This window comes from Emydura macquarii, unplaced genomic scaffold, assembly GCF_026122565.2.
Source record: "Emydura macquarii macquarii isolate MOO-44397 ecotype Brisbane River unplaced genomic scaffold, CSIRO-AGI_Emac_v2 contig_1043, whole genome shotgun sequence".
NCBI lineage: Eukaryota > Metazoa > Chordata > Testudines > Chelidae > Emydura > Emydura macquarii.
In genome coordinates, this window is record NW_027131180.1 from 313,872 (window position 1) to 330,265 (window position 16,394).

The 16,394-nt window shown below is 42.2% G+C and overlaps 1 protein-coding gene across 5 annotated transcripts in view; it reads right to left on the reverse strand.

Moving 5' to 3' along the window:
- Positions 1-16,394, reverse strand: part of SH3KBP1 (SH3 domain containing kinase binding protein 1) — a 333,778-nt gene that overhangs the window by 66,709 nt on the left and 250,675 nt on the right. For all 5 annotated transcript variants that reach the window (XR_010919120.1, XM_067545017.1, XM_067545015.1 and 2 more), the window contains one exon: positions 5,971-6,065. Coding sequence is in view for 4 of the 5 variants with exons in the window: in XM_067545017.1 (XP_067401118.1) it covers positions 5,971-6,065 (95 nt within the window). In the remaining variant the exon portion in view is untranslated. The remainder of the gene's footprint in view (positions 1-5,970; positions 6,066-16,394) is intronic.

Here is a 16,394-nt window from a genome sequence, read left to right on the forward strand (position 1 = left end):
TCTCTATGAAACCACCTGCCTAGGCCCCTTGGGTCTAGACAAGTGGAGAGGGTCAGCATGTTCACCTCTTACGTGCCCCCACTACAGAAAGCAGAACCTACAGACCACCCTACCAGAGATATTGAGAGCTTGATAATGTGATGGCAGGGTTTCCACTGGTTCAGCATGGTAGCAGCTGCTGGAAAAAACCAGTTACCTGACTGTAACTGTCGTTCTTTGAGATGTAATGAAGAGATATACTTTATGTGGGTGCACACGCCCCATACACCGGAGCCAGAAAACTTTGCCTAGCAGTACCTGTAGGGGCATCACTCATGCCCTGCAATTGTAGCCTTTCCTCTGGCCACATAGAGGGTCAGGTAGGTGCCACCCTTCAGTTCCTTCACATCGAATGTCAGAAGTGCAGACTCCAATGTAGAAGGGACAGAGGGCTCAATACACGTCTTCATCACATCTTGAGGAACAACAATTACAAGTAAGTAACTGTTCTTTCTTCTTTGAGTAGATGTAGCCGTGTATTCTATACGGGTGACTTGCAAGCACTACTTACAGGAGGTGGGACTCGGAGTTTATTTCAAGGAGGACTGCAGGATTGCCTTCCCAAAGTTTGCTTCTGATCTGGAGCTAGTTGTAATGGCATAGTGATTTACAAAGGTATGCACAGAGGACCACGTGGCCGCCCAACAAATGTTCAATATAGGAATGTCATTTAGAAATGCCGATGACGTCACCTGAGCTGTCATAGAATGAGCTCGTACCTCTTGAGGAGGCACAACCTGGGTTACTTCATACACTGCTATGATACAGGAAGTTATATACCTGGAGATTGTCTGTAAAGAGACTGATTGACCCTTGATTTGGGTCCCAATATGAAACAAGAAAACACGGTGAGAAATGGAAAGGTTTAGTTCTGTCCAGATAAAACACTAGACATTGTCTGACATCCAAAGTGAGGAGACACTGCTCTTCTGGGGTTGAACGCTGCTTAGAGAAGACCACCAGTAGATATATAATTTGATTCAAATGAAACTGGGAAACCACCTTGGGAGAAAAACCTTAGAGTGTGGCTGTAGGTTCACTTTGTCTTTGGAAAATTGTGTGTAAGGAGTCCATCATCAAAGCCTGCAACTCATACACTCTCCTCGCAGATGTTATCGCCACAAGGAAGGCAGTTTTCTGACATAGAAGGGAAAAAGAAGAAGTTGCTAGAGGCTTGAATGGAGGTCCCAAAAAGCTGCTAAAACAGTATTAACGTCACACAAAGAAACTGGCTCTTTAACCGGAGGGGTGGAAATGAGCGACTTCTTTCAAGAACCTCACTGCCATGGAATTTGAAATGCCAAAATCACCGCCAGGTGGACTCTCAGTGAACTAAGCACAATGCCAGAAGACTGAAGGTGTAACAGGTATTTCAAGATGTGCCAGATACAAGCCTGCATTGGTAGCATTCCCTGGGCTACTGACCTTACAGAGAACTGCTTCTACTTGGCCAAATATGCCATCTTAGGAGGGCTTCCTCTTATTAAGCAAGACCTTCTGGACTGCCTCCATACATTGTTCCTCTTTCTAACCTTATCATGCAGCATCCAGGCTGTGAGATGCAGGGAGCTGAATACTGGGTGCAAAGCCTAACCGTGCTGCTGAGACAGGAGGTTGAGGTGAAGCGAAAGGGATATGGGAGGCCAGATTGATAATGTGAGCAGGATGGAGAACTAACATTGTCTTTGCCACACTGGAGCAATGAAAATGAGTCTGCATGGTCCAATTTCAGCTTGAGAATGACCTGCAGGATAATCAGAATTGGAGGAAAGGCATACAAGAGTGCTGATTCCCAGCTCAAGTGAAAATTGTTGGTCAAGAAGCCTGGACTGAGGCCCCTTGGGAGCAAAACATCTGGCATTTCTTGTTTTCTCTCATGACAAACAGGCCCCAAACTGCAAAGATGGAGCGTAGGACACTAGGCTTCTGAGCCACTTGTGATCAAGGAGAAGTTCCTGCTGAGGTGATCCGCCAGAGATTGTGAATCCCAGGCAAATGATTGGCCATGGAGGAAATGTTTCTCCTGATGCAAAACGTTCCAGAACCTAATTGCCTCCTGACAAAGCATATTGGAGCATGCTCCCCACTGCCTTTTCACGTTATACATCCTGGTGGCATTGTCAGGGAGTATGAAAACCGCTGAGCTCTTGATGTGATCTTGAAAGTTCCGACGGGCATTATAGATGGCATGAAGCTCCAGGACATTGATATGTGGAGAAGCTTCCCATTCTGCCCAGAAGCCTTAAAACTTCAGTGTCTCCAGATGTACTCCCCAACCTATTTAGAAGGCATCTGTAACAGTTCTGCTCAATGGACACAGAGCAAAGGGAATGCCCTAGTACACATTGTCCTGAACTGCCCACCCCCATAAGGAATCCAGGATCGGTGGAAGAAGACAGACCAGTCTGTCCAAGGGATGACGGTGAAGACAACAGACTGACTTCAACCACACTTGAAGAGGACAAAGACACAAACTGCCATATTGGACTATTTCTGTGTATGCAGGCATATGTCATAGCACCCTCAGGCATACTAAGGCTGTGGTTGAGGGTTGGCACTACAGCTCCAGACATAAATGGAGAATTTCCTGGAACCATTTGGTAGGCAGAAATGCTCTTCAATTTGTAGAGTCTATCAGGCCTCAGTGAACTCAATTCTTTGAGTTGGAACCAACGATGACGTCTTGCTGTTTAAGAAGAGATCCAGACAATTGAGTAGGCGTAATGTGAACTGGACATGACAAAGGGCATCTTCCCTGGACATTCTCCTGAGTAACCAATCGTCCAAATATGGGAAGATAGGAACTGTTCTCTTTCTGAGGTATGCTGTCACCATGATCATGCATTTGGTAAAGACCCAAGAGGTGGAAAATCGGCCGAACGACTACACTGTGTAGTGGTAGTGCCAGTCCACCATGACAAACGGGAAAAACCTCCTGTGGCTCAGGAGAATTGTTACATGAAAATAAATGTCCTGAAGGTCTAGGGCAGCAAACCAGTAGTTGTGGTTTAAGGTGGGTGGATAGGTGCCAGGAAGACCATCCAGAATCTTGTGTATCTGATTATTTGTTGTGATCGTGGGGGTTGAGGATAGGTCTCATCCCTACTTTGGGCTTGGGAACTAGGAAATAGCAGGAGTAGAATCCATGTCCCTGATGCCCCAAAGCTAGTAGAGACTGAACCTGGATATGAGATAACCTGGATATGAGATGCATTATTTGGGCAGAGTAACTTGGGTTCTAGGATAGAGAGGTCTCTTCAGGAAAAGCCACGATTGGGAAGAAAGTTTAGGCTTGCATTTTTGTTGTTCTTTGAATTAGCCAAGAAGTCCAAGAACGGGGACTAAGTCAGTCCAGTCAGATCATCAATTCAGCTATTATCAAAGAAAGATAAATTTCATTAAGGCTATGGGGATGGGAAAGAAGGGGTGAATATGAAATTCAGTAGTTCTGGCTCAATACTACAGCTGCAGCTATCTAGAAGAAATATTGGGACTAAGTAAGGAGTACACACCACAACATTTAAAGCAATTTCTATTTGGTAGTAGCCAGTTTTTAAAATGACCTCAGTGCAAGCTTCTATCCAGGCAGAAATAGTTTCAGTGAAGGGCAGATGAAATAAGAGATATTAAATAGGGGTACTAAGTTGATTTAAAAAAAAACCCAAAAGTTATAAAGCAAATGGAACAACTCCTCAAATTCCAGAAAAAGTGTTTTTTTAAGTACAATGGTGACTCGTGTTTACTACCTGTAGTCTACATATAACAAAACAAGTTTCATTTTCCCCAATTAATATTTTATTATCTGAATAATTATTTAACTTATTTTATTGCAAAAGCATTCCAAAGATGAAAGTTCATTAAGCAAAGTGTAAAAGATTATGGCCTTCAAAAAAGTTATTCATGAATAACATCTCTGTTCCCCTCCAAATGATCACAATGGGATAAAGTAGAAGGACATCCTTTGATTGAGAAGGGCACAAAAGGGATAGATAATTACTTCAGTTTCAAGGTATGACTGATGTCAAAACAGATTTTCATGTAGGATGAAGAAGAATATTGGGAGAAAACAGCTACTCTGCATGAATAACTTCTTAATTTCAAATTAATTTTTTAAAAGGAAATGTAAAGAGATTTAAAATTAGCAGGACTTGTGTTTAATTTTTCATCCAAACATGAAAGTTTATAGTAACTATACATAAGTAATTTAGAAACCAGTATACTATTCCGAGTCTTCTATTGGTTAGAAGACAAACTAATGAGATTATTATTTTGTTTCTTACATATCAAAGATCCTGATAAATCTAAGAAGAAAAACTTGCTCAACCTGTTTCAGATTCACCTAGAAATCAATTCCCAGCACAACATGCAAGATACATCTTCAGCATAACAATTCTTGTATTTTCTCTGTGCATCTGTCAGAAAAGACTACCTGTTCTGCCTTAGTGGAACAAAAGGATAACACGACTGAATTTGTTTGGCAAAACAATGGGGTTTTCTTTATTTTGACAAGGACTAAAGGGAAAAAGGAATAAAAAGATAGCTGAAAAGTTACAATCCACTGAAGTTGAACTCCACACACATTCCTGGCAGGCAGGCAGACACGTGTAACAGCATGCATGTCTGTGAAGGTTTACATTATCTCCAGGGTTCTAATGCTTTCCGGGGTGTGTTTTTTTTTTTTTTCTTGCTTAAGTGAGGACACAATCTGCAAAGTCCCTAACCTCTTCACATTCAGGCCATTGTCATGATGCCTGTCAGAGACGTACTCTGTCACACGTGAGGAGTACTTTGAGCATATTTTACATGTCCTATGTACTTATTTATATTTGTTAAATTAACTGCATATTGGTTATTCACCTATCCTACCACCTACTATCTATCCAGGCTCTGCTATCATAAGCTGCAATACAGCCTGCTAGAAAATGAATGCATTGACTCCCCATGAAAGCTAGATAAATATTAAATATGTCAGTAACAGAGAAAGGACAAAGCAAACAAGCGTTCACCTAGTTTAGAGACTCTGGATTTGGTTTGCTTTCAAAATGTATACCGACTCCTTAAATGTATTTACATTCAGAATATTTTTAAACAATTTGACCAATTTTTTGTCATTATTTGCCAGTACAGAGAGCTAAGCCAAAAATTTGCAAATGTTCAGATATATACAAACTTTTATGTAAAAATAAAACTTTTCATTACTATTAAGATATTGATAGAATTTTGGCTGATTCTAGAGAAGAATAATACAGTTCTTTTACACAAATTTTAGCCATGTATATTTAGTATATTAATGAAATTGGGCACTCCATTACAGATGTATAAACATATTAAGTCAATGAGTTTCTGTATGTGTAACACCATTTTGACCCATTTGTCGGTGGGTTGGTTCGGGATTTTGTTTGTTTTGTTTTTTTAAAATTCAATTACTGAATGCTTGACATTTAGTAAAAGCACACTTGCTAAAACAAAAATAAGGAAAACAAAACAAAACCCCAAACAAAGCAAAGCAAACCAAATAAAACAAAAACTCAAGCAAACCACCCAAACTGGACATATAGAACTGCACTGATGCTGTTGTGCATGTGCACATTTACTATCCTTTCCGTCTACTCCCAAATCTGTTGCATTTGGGAATGGAACCAGATTATGCAGATTTGTCACTAGGTGCAAATTAAAGAGTTTTATAAATTACTTGTAAACTTATGAGCATACAAACTCAGTGTTTTGCTTAATCTTATCAAGATGAGGCTCTGAAGCAAAAGGAAAAAAAGTAGGTCTTCCTGAAACCTCTTTTAACAAAACTCTAGTTTTAAGAGTTAATAGGGAGATTTTCAAAGGCACAAAAAGGAGTTAGGTGCCCAACATGGGAGTTGATGTATATATATTTTGAAAGCTGTATTCTGGTTTATAAAGAGAAAATTCTACCTTTACCTTATTGATAAGTGTGACGATATCACCTTCTTTGATTGTCAATTCATCTTCATTTTGTGCTTCATACGGAAATATTACTTTGCAATACTCCTTGACTGAAAGGAAAAATGGGCAATTTAATAAACTATAATCTTATAACTTTGTCTATCCAACTATTTCACTATACATATAGTCACAATTTACTTTGTAAGTATCTCTATATAAGATACTGCATCTTTTTGCTATTTGTTTCTCTCTTAATTGTAGACATTCATATATTGTATGAAATATTCAGAAGTTCTGTATTGACAAGTCTTGCATTTGTCAGCTAGAAAGAAAAAGGAGAGAGTTTTGTAGAACCCCAAGATAATTAAGCTAAATAAACCCACTCCAGCCAACCACATGCCATGCACCATTTCCATCAAAATAAATTTAAGTGTTTGTTATTCACATGAGTTCTGCTGTGAGTATATCTTTCCATAAGCTCACAGAAATTAGAGATGGAAAAGACCTAGGAGCTTGTATAGTCCATTCATCCTCCTACAGTACAAGACAATACATATTTCTAATCTGGTGACTCAAAATAAAAAATAAAATGTAAGGAAGATTCATAAATATTTCCTTTTAAATACATCATTAATAGACATTTTCCAACATTATAATAAAGTTTTCTCCTCCCTTCTTTCTTCCCTGTGTATAAATAAGGTGCCTTCTCAGTTCTCGGACATTAAAACTCCTACACCTAATCTTCAACACAACTGTTGTAAAAAAAAAAAAAAAAAAAAAAAAAGTTAAGGACTTGTTGCTATGCATCAAAGATAAGCATGCCAATCCTCACAGAGAATTTACAAGGAATTAGGAACATTCATTTCTGGTATTAAGAATATGTAAAAAATATACAATATTTTAAATTGGAGCACTCTAGTAGAAAGATAGCTAAGTTCTTTGTAGATTAATATTAAGTAATTACAAAATATAAGAGGGTGCACTGACTGTGAGCAATGAGTCAGCTTTAATGGGGGGAGGTGATCAGGGTCTTCTCTGGTTCACATATTATTTATTACTCAGCAGAGGATGAATTTTAAAAGTTGCTGTGACCCAAGTATGTCAGGCTCTCTCTGGCTCACAGCTCTCTCCTTGCCAGCCAGGAAAACTAATACATAGACTATCAGTTTGTAGCCTCTTTCCTCCTCTGAAGAAACAATAATCAGGTAAGGAGAATGAGCACCCGTTTAGAAAGATCCTCTGACAGGAGCCGAGGAGGAAGAAATCCTCCTGCTACTTTCCAGCAATAGGGAACATCCTCCAATAACAATTTCCATATACTGCCCTATTACTTATGTATTAATTGCTCAGAACAAAAGATCTGTCTCCAAGGAATGAGCATGGGAGAACCAAAGTCCCATAATTAGGATTTGAAGTGGGATGGACGTGGTTAACTGCCAGTCTGTAGGATGGGTCTTGGACCTCTCCATCTCTTCTCTGGGACCAAGCAAAGAAGTTATTCCAGCTTAACACTTTGAGCAGTTCCTCTGGGGTGCCTGCCCTCATATAACTGTGGGAGGGAATAGGCAGGATGGCAGAAATATGGGGATGGAAGGCTTAAATGCACTGATCTAGAACAGCAAGTAGTGGAGCAAGTAAACTGCAGGGATCTTAAATAATGAGGGCTATCTTAAATAATAATAATAATAATAATTTTGTATTTATAGAATCTCCACACCCTGAAGAAAGGTTTTGACAAATAATAAATGTACACAAAGCTGGTATCAATTTAAAGCAGAACTAAAAAAAAGTGTGTGCAGCATCTTGTGTAAAGCCTCTTGTTATTAGGAAGGACCTTAGTGATTCATTTTTATGACGTGAAGTGGAATGTTGGGATGGGCTATTGTACTAAGTGATTTTCCTTTTTGAATGAGACTCAGGAGACTGCATTTTCAGGTGCATAACAATTATTCCTCCATGAATTAATAGGATGTTATGTTCTCAGTATCAGGTGGGAAACAATGCACAACACTCTACAGGGAATGAACAGAAAGAATGTATTATATTAGAATTAAAACCCTAGTGCTCTCAGAGAAGGGCAATACACACACCTAGGTCTTAGTAACTCTTATGCATGTGTAGTGATATGGGTGACTGCATAAAGAGGATGAATCAACTTTCAAGTTTCTGGAAAGGCTAGCTATTTAGGAGAAGCAAAAGTCAAAAGACTCAATAGGTCAAACATATAAAAGCACATTAACAAAATGAGGTCATAGTCTACTTTTCTTCATCACATTAAGACTTCCATAAATCACCTGAGCACAATATGACAGGATTAAAATGTGCTTACTTACAGCAATCGTATTTAGACAGAATAAAAGAAAGGGACAAACTCTAATCTTAGACACATAGCGTATATGTATACAGAAATACAATTTTCTGAGACATGGTAACAGGCCACGAAGTTGAGGTCATAATCAAGCCTATGACATGAAATACAGGACTATATGGTGTGCTGGTTTTCCAGCCTATCACACTGATTGCCAACAAAGAGGTGAGAGAGACTGGGTATTTACACTGGATAAACTACCTCCCAGAGACCACAATGGAATGGATTTAAAAAAAAAATGATATCAACAGTAAATGAGTGATTACAACAATGGCTGCTAGTAGAAAAGCCTGACAAATTATAGCTGTAGACAATAATAAAACAGACATAAGCCAAACTCTGTTCCCTTACACGAAAAATAAAATGTTTGTACAGCCCCTATATTTAGTATTCCCAGCTGCCAATTTTATACCCCTTCATCAGCAGCTTCACACTGGGGACTAGGACAGAAGACACAAATCTGCAACACTCTTTTTAAGTTCCACAAAATGCCTTGAAATGTCTCTCTGACCTTGTGTAAAGATACATTTTTAAAATATGACTTCCTCAAAACTCTCAAACATATGCACATGCAGAGTTTGGCAAAGAAATAATGGTGGGTAGGGAGGAAGACATGCAATTTGATGATTTTCAGTTCTTACTTGATAATTTTTGCAATGATCGTGCTATGCTGCTTTACTCTTTCAAATTATACAAAGTGCCAAAAAAAAAAAAAAAAAAAAAAAAACCACTTCAATCCCCACCCTTGGCTACCCCCTCCTTCCCCCCAAAAAGGAGAAATAACCCTTCTCTCTCAACTCACATTTCTCAGGAAACAGACTGAACAAACAGAAAGGCCTTACAATTTGCCCTGAAAATTAACAAACAATCTCTATTACAGAGGTGTCCAGTTATATCCCTCTGCACACTTAACTGTTTATACTGTATACTGTTTATACTTAGGCCTGGTCTACACTGGTGGCTTACTTCGAATTAAAGTCCCTTAATTCGAATTAATTACTCCCATGTCTACACTTGCGCGCTGTTAATTTGAATTAAGGAGTCTTTAAATGCGAGGCAATGACCACCTCTGCAAGTAGTGTAGCGCCTAATGCGAATTTGTTAATTTGAATTAGAGTGAGTGTGGACACAATGGGACTTAATTCGAATTACTTGGCCTCCGGAACGTATCCCATGATGCCCCATTTCAGAGTAACCTCCCCCAAAGAAGCCCTGGGAAGATTTGAATCTTCTTTTCCTGTACTTGCCAGCGTGGAGAGAGCTTTCCCATTGTTCTCAGCATAGATACTGCAAAGCCCAAACACGCTCCAGCATGGAGCAGATCAGAAGTCTTAGACCTTATCGGGCTGTGGGGTGAGGAGTCCGTTCTGTATCAGCTACGAACCAGCAAAAGGAATCTGGACATTTATGGGAAGATATCCCAGGACATGCTGGAGAAAGGACACCAAAGGGATGCTTATCAATGCAGAGTCAAGATCAAGGAACTTAGGCAGACTTATCAGAAAGCCAGGGAAGCTAACAGCCGCTCTGGGTCCTCTCCCAAAACATGCAGGTTCTATGATGAGGTGCATGCTATTCTTGGGGACGATCCCACCAGTATGCCCCCATGCAGCATCGATACCTCCGCTGCTTCTCAGTCCATGAACAATGAGGATGAATCCCTGGAAGAGGAGGAGGAGAGTTTGGAAAGCAGGGAGCATGAGAGCAGGGTGTCCATTCTCCCAGAAACACAGGAGTCATTCTTGACCCCCGAGCGGTCCACTAGCACACAGGACAGCACAAATGATCCCGTGGAAGGAACATCTGGTGAGTTTTCTTTCTTATTAGCATTTCTGTCCTTGTACATTGAGTGTGGGGGGCACGAAGGAGATCTCAGGCTTTTTGTTGCCAGTACTGGGTGATAACCCAGGTCTCAGTTATTGTATGTGTGGAGAAACGCTACGTGTAACATCACTTGTTATAACATGAAAAATGTAATGTATGTAATCTGTGATCCCTCCCTTGATTTTCTCTGCAAACAAGGAAGCCAGAATCATGGCTTCCTGCGTTTTAAGCCTTGTTCCCCCACACCATCATGCAAGGTTTGAAATCCAATCCTTGCTTTCCCCTCCCACCCACCCCCCGCCCTGCACACAGTGCAATCCGCAAGTGCCCACTCAAACTTTTTAAAACCCAAGCCTTTCTTCCCCCCCATCCCCCCACAGCAAGCCGCGAGTGCCTGCTCAAACTTTTTAAAATCCAAGCCTTTCTTTCCCCCTCCCCAGAAAGCCGTGAGTGCTTGCTCAAAGTTTTTTGAATCCAAGCCTTGCTTTCCCAAAAACCCACAGCAAATCAGTCGCAGATGATCTCTGTAGGGGCTTGTAATACAAGCAGAGAGAGGACATCTCCTAGATACATTGTTTCATGGACCACTTTGTTTCACTGGATACATATGGACATTGTATCTAGCAAATGATTCAATGTAACATTTGGAGCACTTTATTCTGAATGCTACTTGTTGCAACACTGTTTCATTGAGTCCTTTTTCAAATAGTTACATTTCTATCACTGTATTCACTAATCTAACTACCTGTCCCCTGTTATTTTTCTTTCATTCTGCAGACACCTCTGCACTGGACCGACCCTTAAGAAATGCAGCGGACAGACTGTCTCAGATTAGAAAAAACAAAACAAAAACAAAACACAAAAAACCAGAGATGATATGTTTTCTGAGCTCATGACTACCTCAACATCATTAGAGACAGAGCAAAGAGCGTGAAGACAGACCTTGACCCAGAGCATGGACAGGGTCATGGATACTAATAGACAAATGCAGGAGAGTGAGCGCAGCACCACGGTGGAGGTTCTGAAAGTCCCGTGGTACCAGTCAGATATGCTCGGGCATCTTGTGGCTCTTCATGAGCGGAGGCAGGGCACAGTCCCGCTGCAGCCCCTCCACAATGCTCCTGAATCGAGGGATATGCCGCCTCCACCTCCCCTGCCACCACGAGGTATCGTGCTAGATTGTCCCTGCTCTCCTCCACCCCAGCAAGCTGCCACCCTACCCCTGGAGACAGTGAATGAACCCTCCCTCCTCCCCCATGACTTGAATGTAAAGAAATAAAGTTTTGCAGTATTCAAAAACGTTTTTAAATTAAATGTTACCTTGTTCAGGAGGGATTTGTCAGGCACAGATATCAAAGGGGGATTGGGAGGGGAGGGATCATCAAAGGCAAACAACATACTTGAACAGAAATCAGTCCTGCATCTCATTGCAGAACCTGGTTTTCAAAGCTTCCCTATGCAAAGCGCTCCGCAGTTAGCTCTCAGCGTAGTGCTGGCATCTGGCTGCTCATAATTGGCAGCCAGTCTTTTGGCCTCCACAGCCCAACCCTGGGGGAACCTTTCCCCCTTAGTTTCACACACATTATGAAGAACACAGCAAGCAGATATCACAGAAGGGAGGTACTTCTCACTCATGTCCAGCCTAGTGAGGAGACTCCTCCATCTTCCCTTTAAACACCCAAAGGCACATTCTACAACCATTCTGCAACTGCTTAACCTCTTATTAAAACACTCCTTGTCACTGTCAAGGTGCCCGGTGTAGGGCTTCATTAGCCAAGGGAGCAAGGGGTAAGCAGGATCCCCCAGGATCACTATGGGTATTTCCACACCCCCAATGTCAATTTTTTGGTCAGGGAAGAAAGTACCCGCCTGCATCTTACAGAACAGCCCCGAGTTACGAAATACACGAGCATCATGCACCTTCCCAGACCACCCCACATAGATGTCTGTGATCCCTGTGATCCACAAGCCCCTGCAGGACCATAGAAAAGTACCCCTTGTGGTTTATGTACTCCGTTGCCAGGTGTGCAGGTGCCAAGATGGGGATGTGAGTTCCATCAATGGTCCCCCCCCTCCCCCCCAGTTTGGGAAACCCATCGCGGCTAACCCCTTCACTATGTCCTGCACGCTTCCCAAAGTCACTGGCCTCCGTAGCAGAAGTCTATTGATGGCCCTGCATACTTGAATCACGGCAGCTCCCACTGTAGATTTACCAACTCCAAATTGATTCCCAACTGAGCGGTAACAGTCAGGGGTTGCCAGCTTCCAGAGAGTGATGGCGACTCTCTTCTCCACCGTCATAGCTTGTCTCAAGCGAGTATTCACGCGCTTCAGGGATGGTGACAGCTCCGAACACAGTCCAAAGTAAGTTGCCTTTCGCATACAAAAGTTTTGTGGTCACTAATCATCATCCCACAGCTGCATAATGCAGTCCCACCAGTCTGTGCTTGTTTCCCTGCACCAGAACCTGCGGTCCACGGACTGCAGATGAAACGTTACAGCCTGCAGCAATCGGTCATTGTTCTGATCTATTGTCTGTAGCAGGGCAGCCACAGTGGCAGAGGTATCAAACCTGCTTCACCTTCTTCCTACATTTCTAAAGTAATCCAGGATAAGCCGCGTTGTATTTGTCACGATCAGAATCACAGTGCACAGTTCAGCTGTCTCCATGTCTCTGCAGCGATGGCGATCGTGGGGGAGTGAAAAAACAGCGCAAAAATCTTTTTCCTGTTTGTTTGGGGGAAGAAGGGGAAACGGAGGGGAAGCAGTGTTGCATCCTGGGACAAAGAAAGTATTCCAAGCAGCCACCGTGGCTAGTTGCACTGTGGGATAGCTACCCATATTGCACTGCTTTCTAATTCGAATTAAGGCTGGCCAGTGTGGACGCAAGAAACCAGCACAAACTCTGTATTGTGGACAGTCTGCAGCGCTTTCTATAAATCGTTTTCTGAAATTCAAATTAAGCTAATTTGAATTAGTGCTGCAGTGTAGACATAGCCTTAGTTTATATTCTCTCACTCTGCCCTGTGTCTTTCAGGTAATGTAGCAACGCCTTTCTAATAATACCCCATTTCCTGATATTTTTACTAAATAACAATGTCACTTTTGTTACCTTACGATGTTTGAATTCCTCAGAAAGCTTCTCCACCACACACACTTTTATTTTTTTAAATCAAAGCCTGTACATACCCATGCAAGAGGATCAATTGTCTCTTCCACCTTACAGAATGCACATAGTCCATCTTTGTGTCTATTTATTCAAAAAAGATTTTTGTTTAAGACACATTGGCCAGTAAGTACTCTAAACTAAATCATTTCATTTTCCTATCCAGGCTCTGAGGTATGTTGCTATCCTCAGCTGTAAGGCACGATCCAAAAAAAAATCTTTCTTCATTAATCTACAGTTTTTGCCATTCCACTTTTAAATTCCTGCTTACTCAAGGGTATTTCTATTCCAATCTTTTAATTTCTTACAGCATTTTTAGCTGCTTTTTCCCTGTTATCCAGATATATGCTGGGATGCAAGCTAATACTATATGTATCCCCATCTGTAGTAACCTCTATTAGAATATAATTTTATTGATTAAATAACTTTTACATACTGAGGCACCCTTTTTTTAAAATCACCACAAGACCCGAGTCTGAGTTTAAAAAAAAAAAAAAAGGCCACCGCTATTTGAAGCACACTCTATTTCCAATATAATGCTAGCATTATTGCTACTACGGGGCTATCAGAACAGCTACAAAATCAGTGTTCTTTTAGTGTACTAATTCCAAATTTTGGTATACGATATGCTGCCCCTACTCTTGTTTTTTCTTCTTGGATCCATCAGTATATATTTGACAAAACTGACTACTTGTCAGCTATATACTAGTACACTTCAAGTTGAAGTTGCTGCTCTGCAGATGTCCTGCCATGGAACGTTGGGAAGAAAGGCCGTCAGTCACCTGTGGAGTGCGCCCTGATACTTGGTGAGAGTTGGACTCAGCAGAGGGAGTAGCATGCCGTGATGCAGTGAGATACACTGGGAAGATAGCAGACCACTGTAAGGGGAGTGCACTATCACCACCTCTTGGAGAAGTCTTGAAGGGGCAGGTGCACTGGAGATAGAAGGTCAGCGCATGTCTACATCAAGGGAGTGCAAGGTTCTCTCCCTGTTGGAAGAGTGAGGCTTAGGGTAGAAAATAGGGAGGTGAATAACCTGGTTGAGGTGGAACTGGGAGGCTACCTTAGGGAGAAACTTGGGGTGAAGTCGGAGGGAGACCTTGTCCTCATGGAAGATGGTAAAGGGGGTGGGAGGTTGCCATCATGGCCGATAGTCCATTAATCCGTCAAGTTGAGGTAATAGCCATGAGGAAGATTATTTTCATAGCCAGGTAAGTAAGGGAGCAGGAGGATAGAGGCTCAAAGGATGGCCTTGTGAGTGTTGAAAGGCTAGGGTGGGGTTCCTGATGGTCGGTAACAAGTTGAGTAAGCCCCTTAGAAATCTAGTGATGGTTGTGGGTGGCTTAAGTGAGAAGAGCCATCCATAGGTGGGAGGGAAGTGATAATGGCTGCTAGGTGAACTTTTATGGAGGAACGTGCAAGGCCTGACCATCGGAGGTGGAGAAAGTAGTCCAGGACAGTTGGAACAGGCATAGTCGATAACAAGTGATGGTTGTCTGAAGCCAACTGAATAAACCACTGCCATTTGGTTGGTAACAAGTTCTGGTTGCGGGACGTTGGCTGTGCGTGAGTACTTGTTGCACTGGGGAAAAGCAAGCATTGTCTATTCGCGAGCTCCATCCAAATACCATGCTGTGAGGTGGAGTAGTGCTGGATTGGGGTATTGGATGCGACCATGTTGTTGAGTGAGCAGGCTCGGTAGGAGGGGGAGAGGAATTGGAGGGCAGGTTGATAGGTGCAGTAGGTCTGAGTTCCAGATTTGTCTGGGCCACGATGGGGCTACAAGTATAATCTGTGCTTGATCTTGTTTCAGTTTGTGAGTACCCGAGGAATGAGCGGAATGGGCGGGAAGGCATACCAGAGGCCTGATGTCCATGAAATGAGAAAGGCATCCCCCTTTGATCCCTGTCATAACAAGCCCCTGGAGCAGAAAAGGGTGAGTTTGCTGTTTTTGCCAAGGCAAAGAGGTCCCACGTGGGGGTTCCCCACTGTTGGAAGATGTTCTAGAGAATGGGGCCGTGGAGTTCCCACTCATGAGAGCAATAGAAGGAGTGAATCAGCTCATCCACAAGGACATTGTTTGTCCCAGGTAAGTGTGTTGCCTGTAATGTGATATTGTGCAGCACGCACCAGTTCCACAGATAAACTGTTTCTTGGCATAAGATAGGGCCCTGGCTCCTCCTTGTTTATTTACATAGAATACTGTTGACATGTTGTCCATCAGGAGTTGGACATGCTTACCCTGGAGTAGGGGGAAGAGGTCGTAGCAGGCACATAGAACTGCTCTCAATTCTAGGATAATGATATGCATCCACGCCTCTCTGGGGGACCACAATCCTTGTGCTGAATGGACCTGTACATGGGTGCTCTAGCCCATGAGTGATGCATCTGTTACCAAGATCATGTCTGGTTTGAGTGGCTGGAACGGTATGCCCACCAGAATTATGGATGTGGTCGGGTTGATAACACTTCCCTGTGGTGTACCATTTTTAACATTATATATATATGACATAATTTTCACAACTCTGACCTGCCTGGTCCTTTTACTCAAAAATTCTCTAATCCACCCATATATTCTTCCTCTTATCCCTTGTGCACCTACTTTGAACAACAAGCCTTCCCTCCACAGTGTGTCAAAATTTTTCAATATCTAGAAAGACAGATATTATGAAACCTTTGTGCCCATACAGTTTCTAATTAAACAATGTGATCAATGATGCATCTTTCTCTCAAAAAAAAAACCACTTTGCACCTCACCTATCATGTCATTGTTTTCCAAAGAAGCAGCCAATCTTTCATTCACAATTCTCTCCATACGTTTACCCAGACAAAACATAAGGGCAATTGGAACTACTGCATGTTTCCACTCCACCGATATCACTCCTTTTTCCCATATAGTATTGTTGTCATTACCCACACGTCTTGAACCCAGGCCCTCATGGTTCATGGGAGCAACCACACTCCAATCCTCCCCACCTGGCAGCCTGCTGACAATGACTTGCAGTTGCTTAGCTCAGTCCCAGTGGGGGGCTCCGCCTCTGAAGTCCAATTGGCAGAATCCCAGAGCAGCTGATTGGCCCA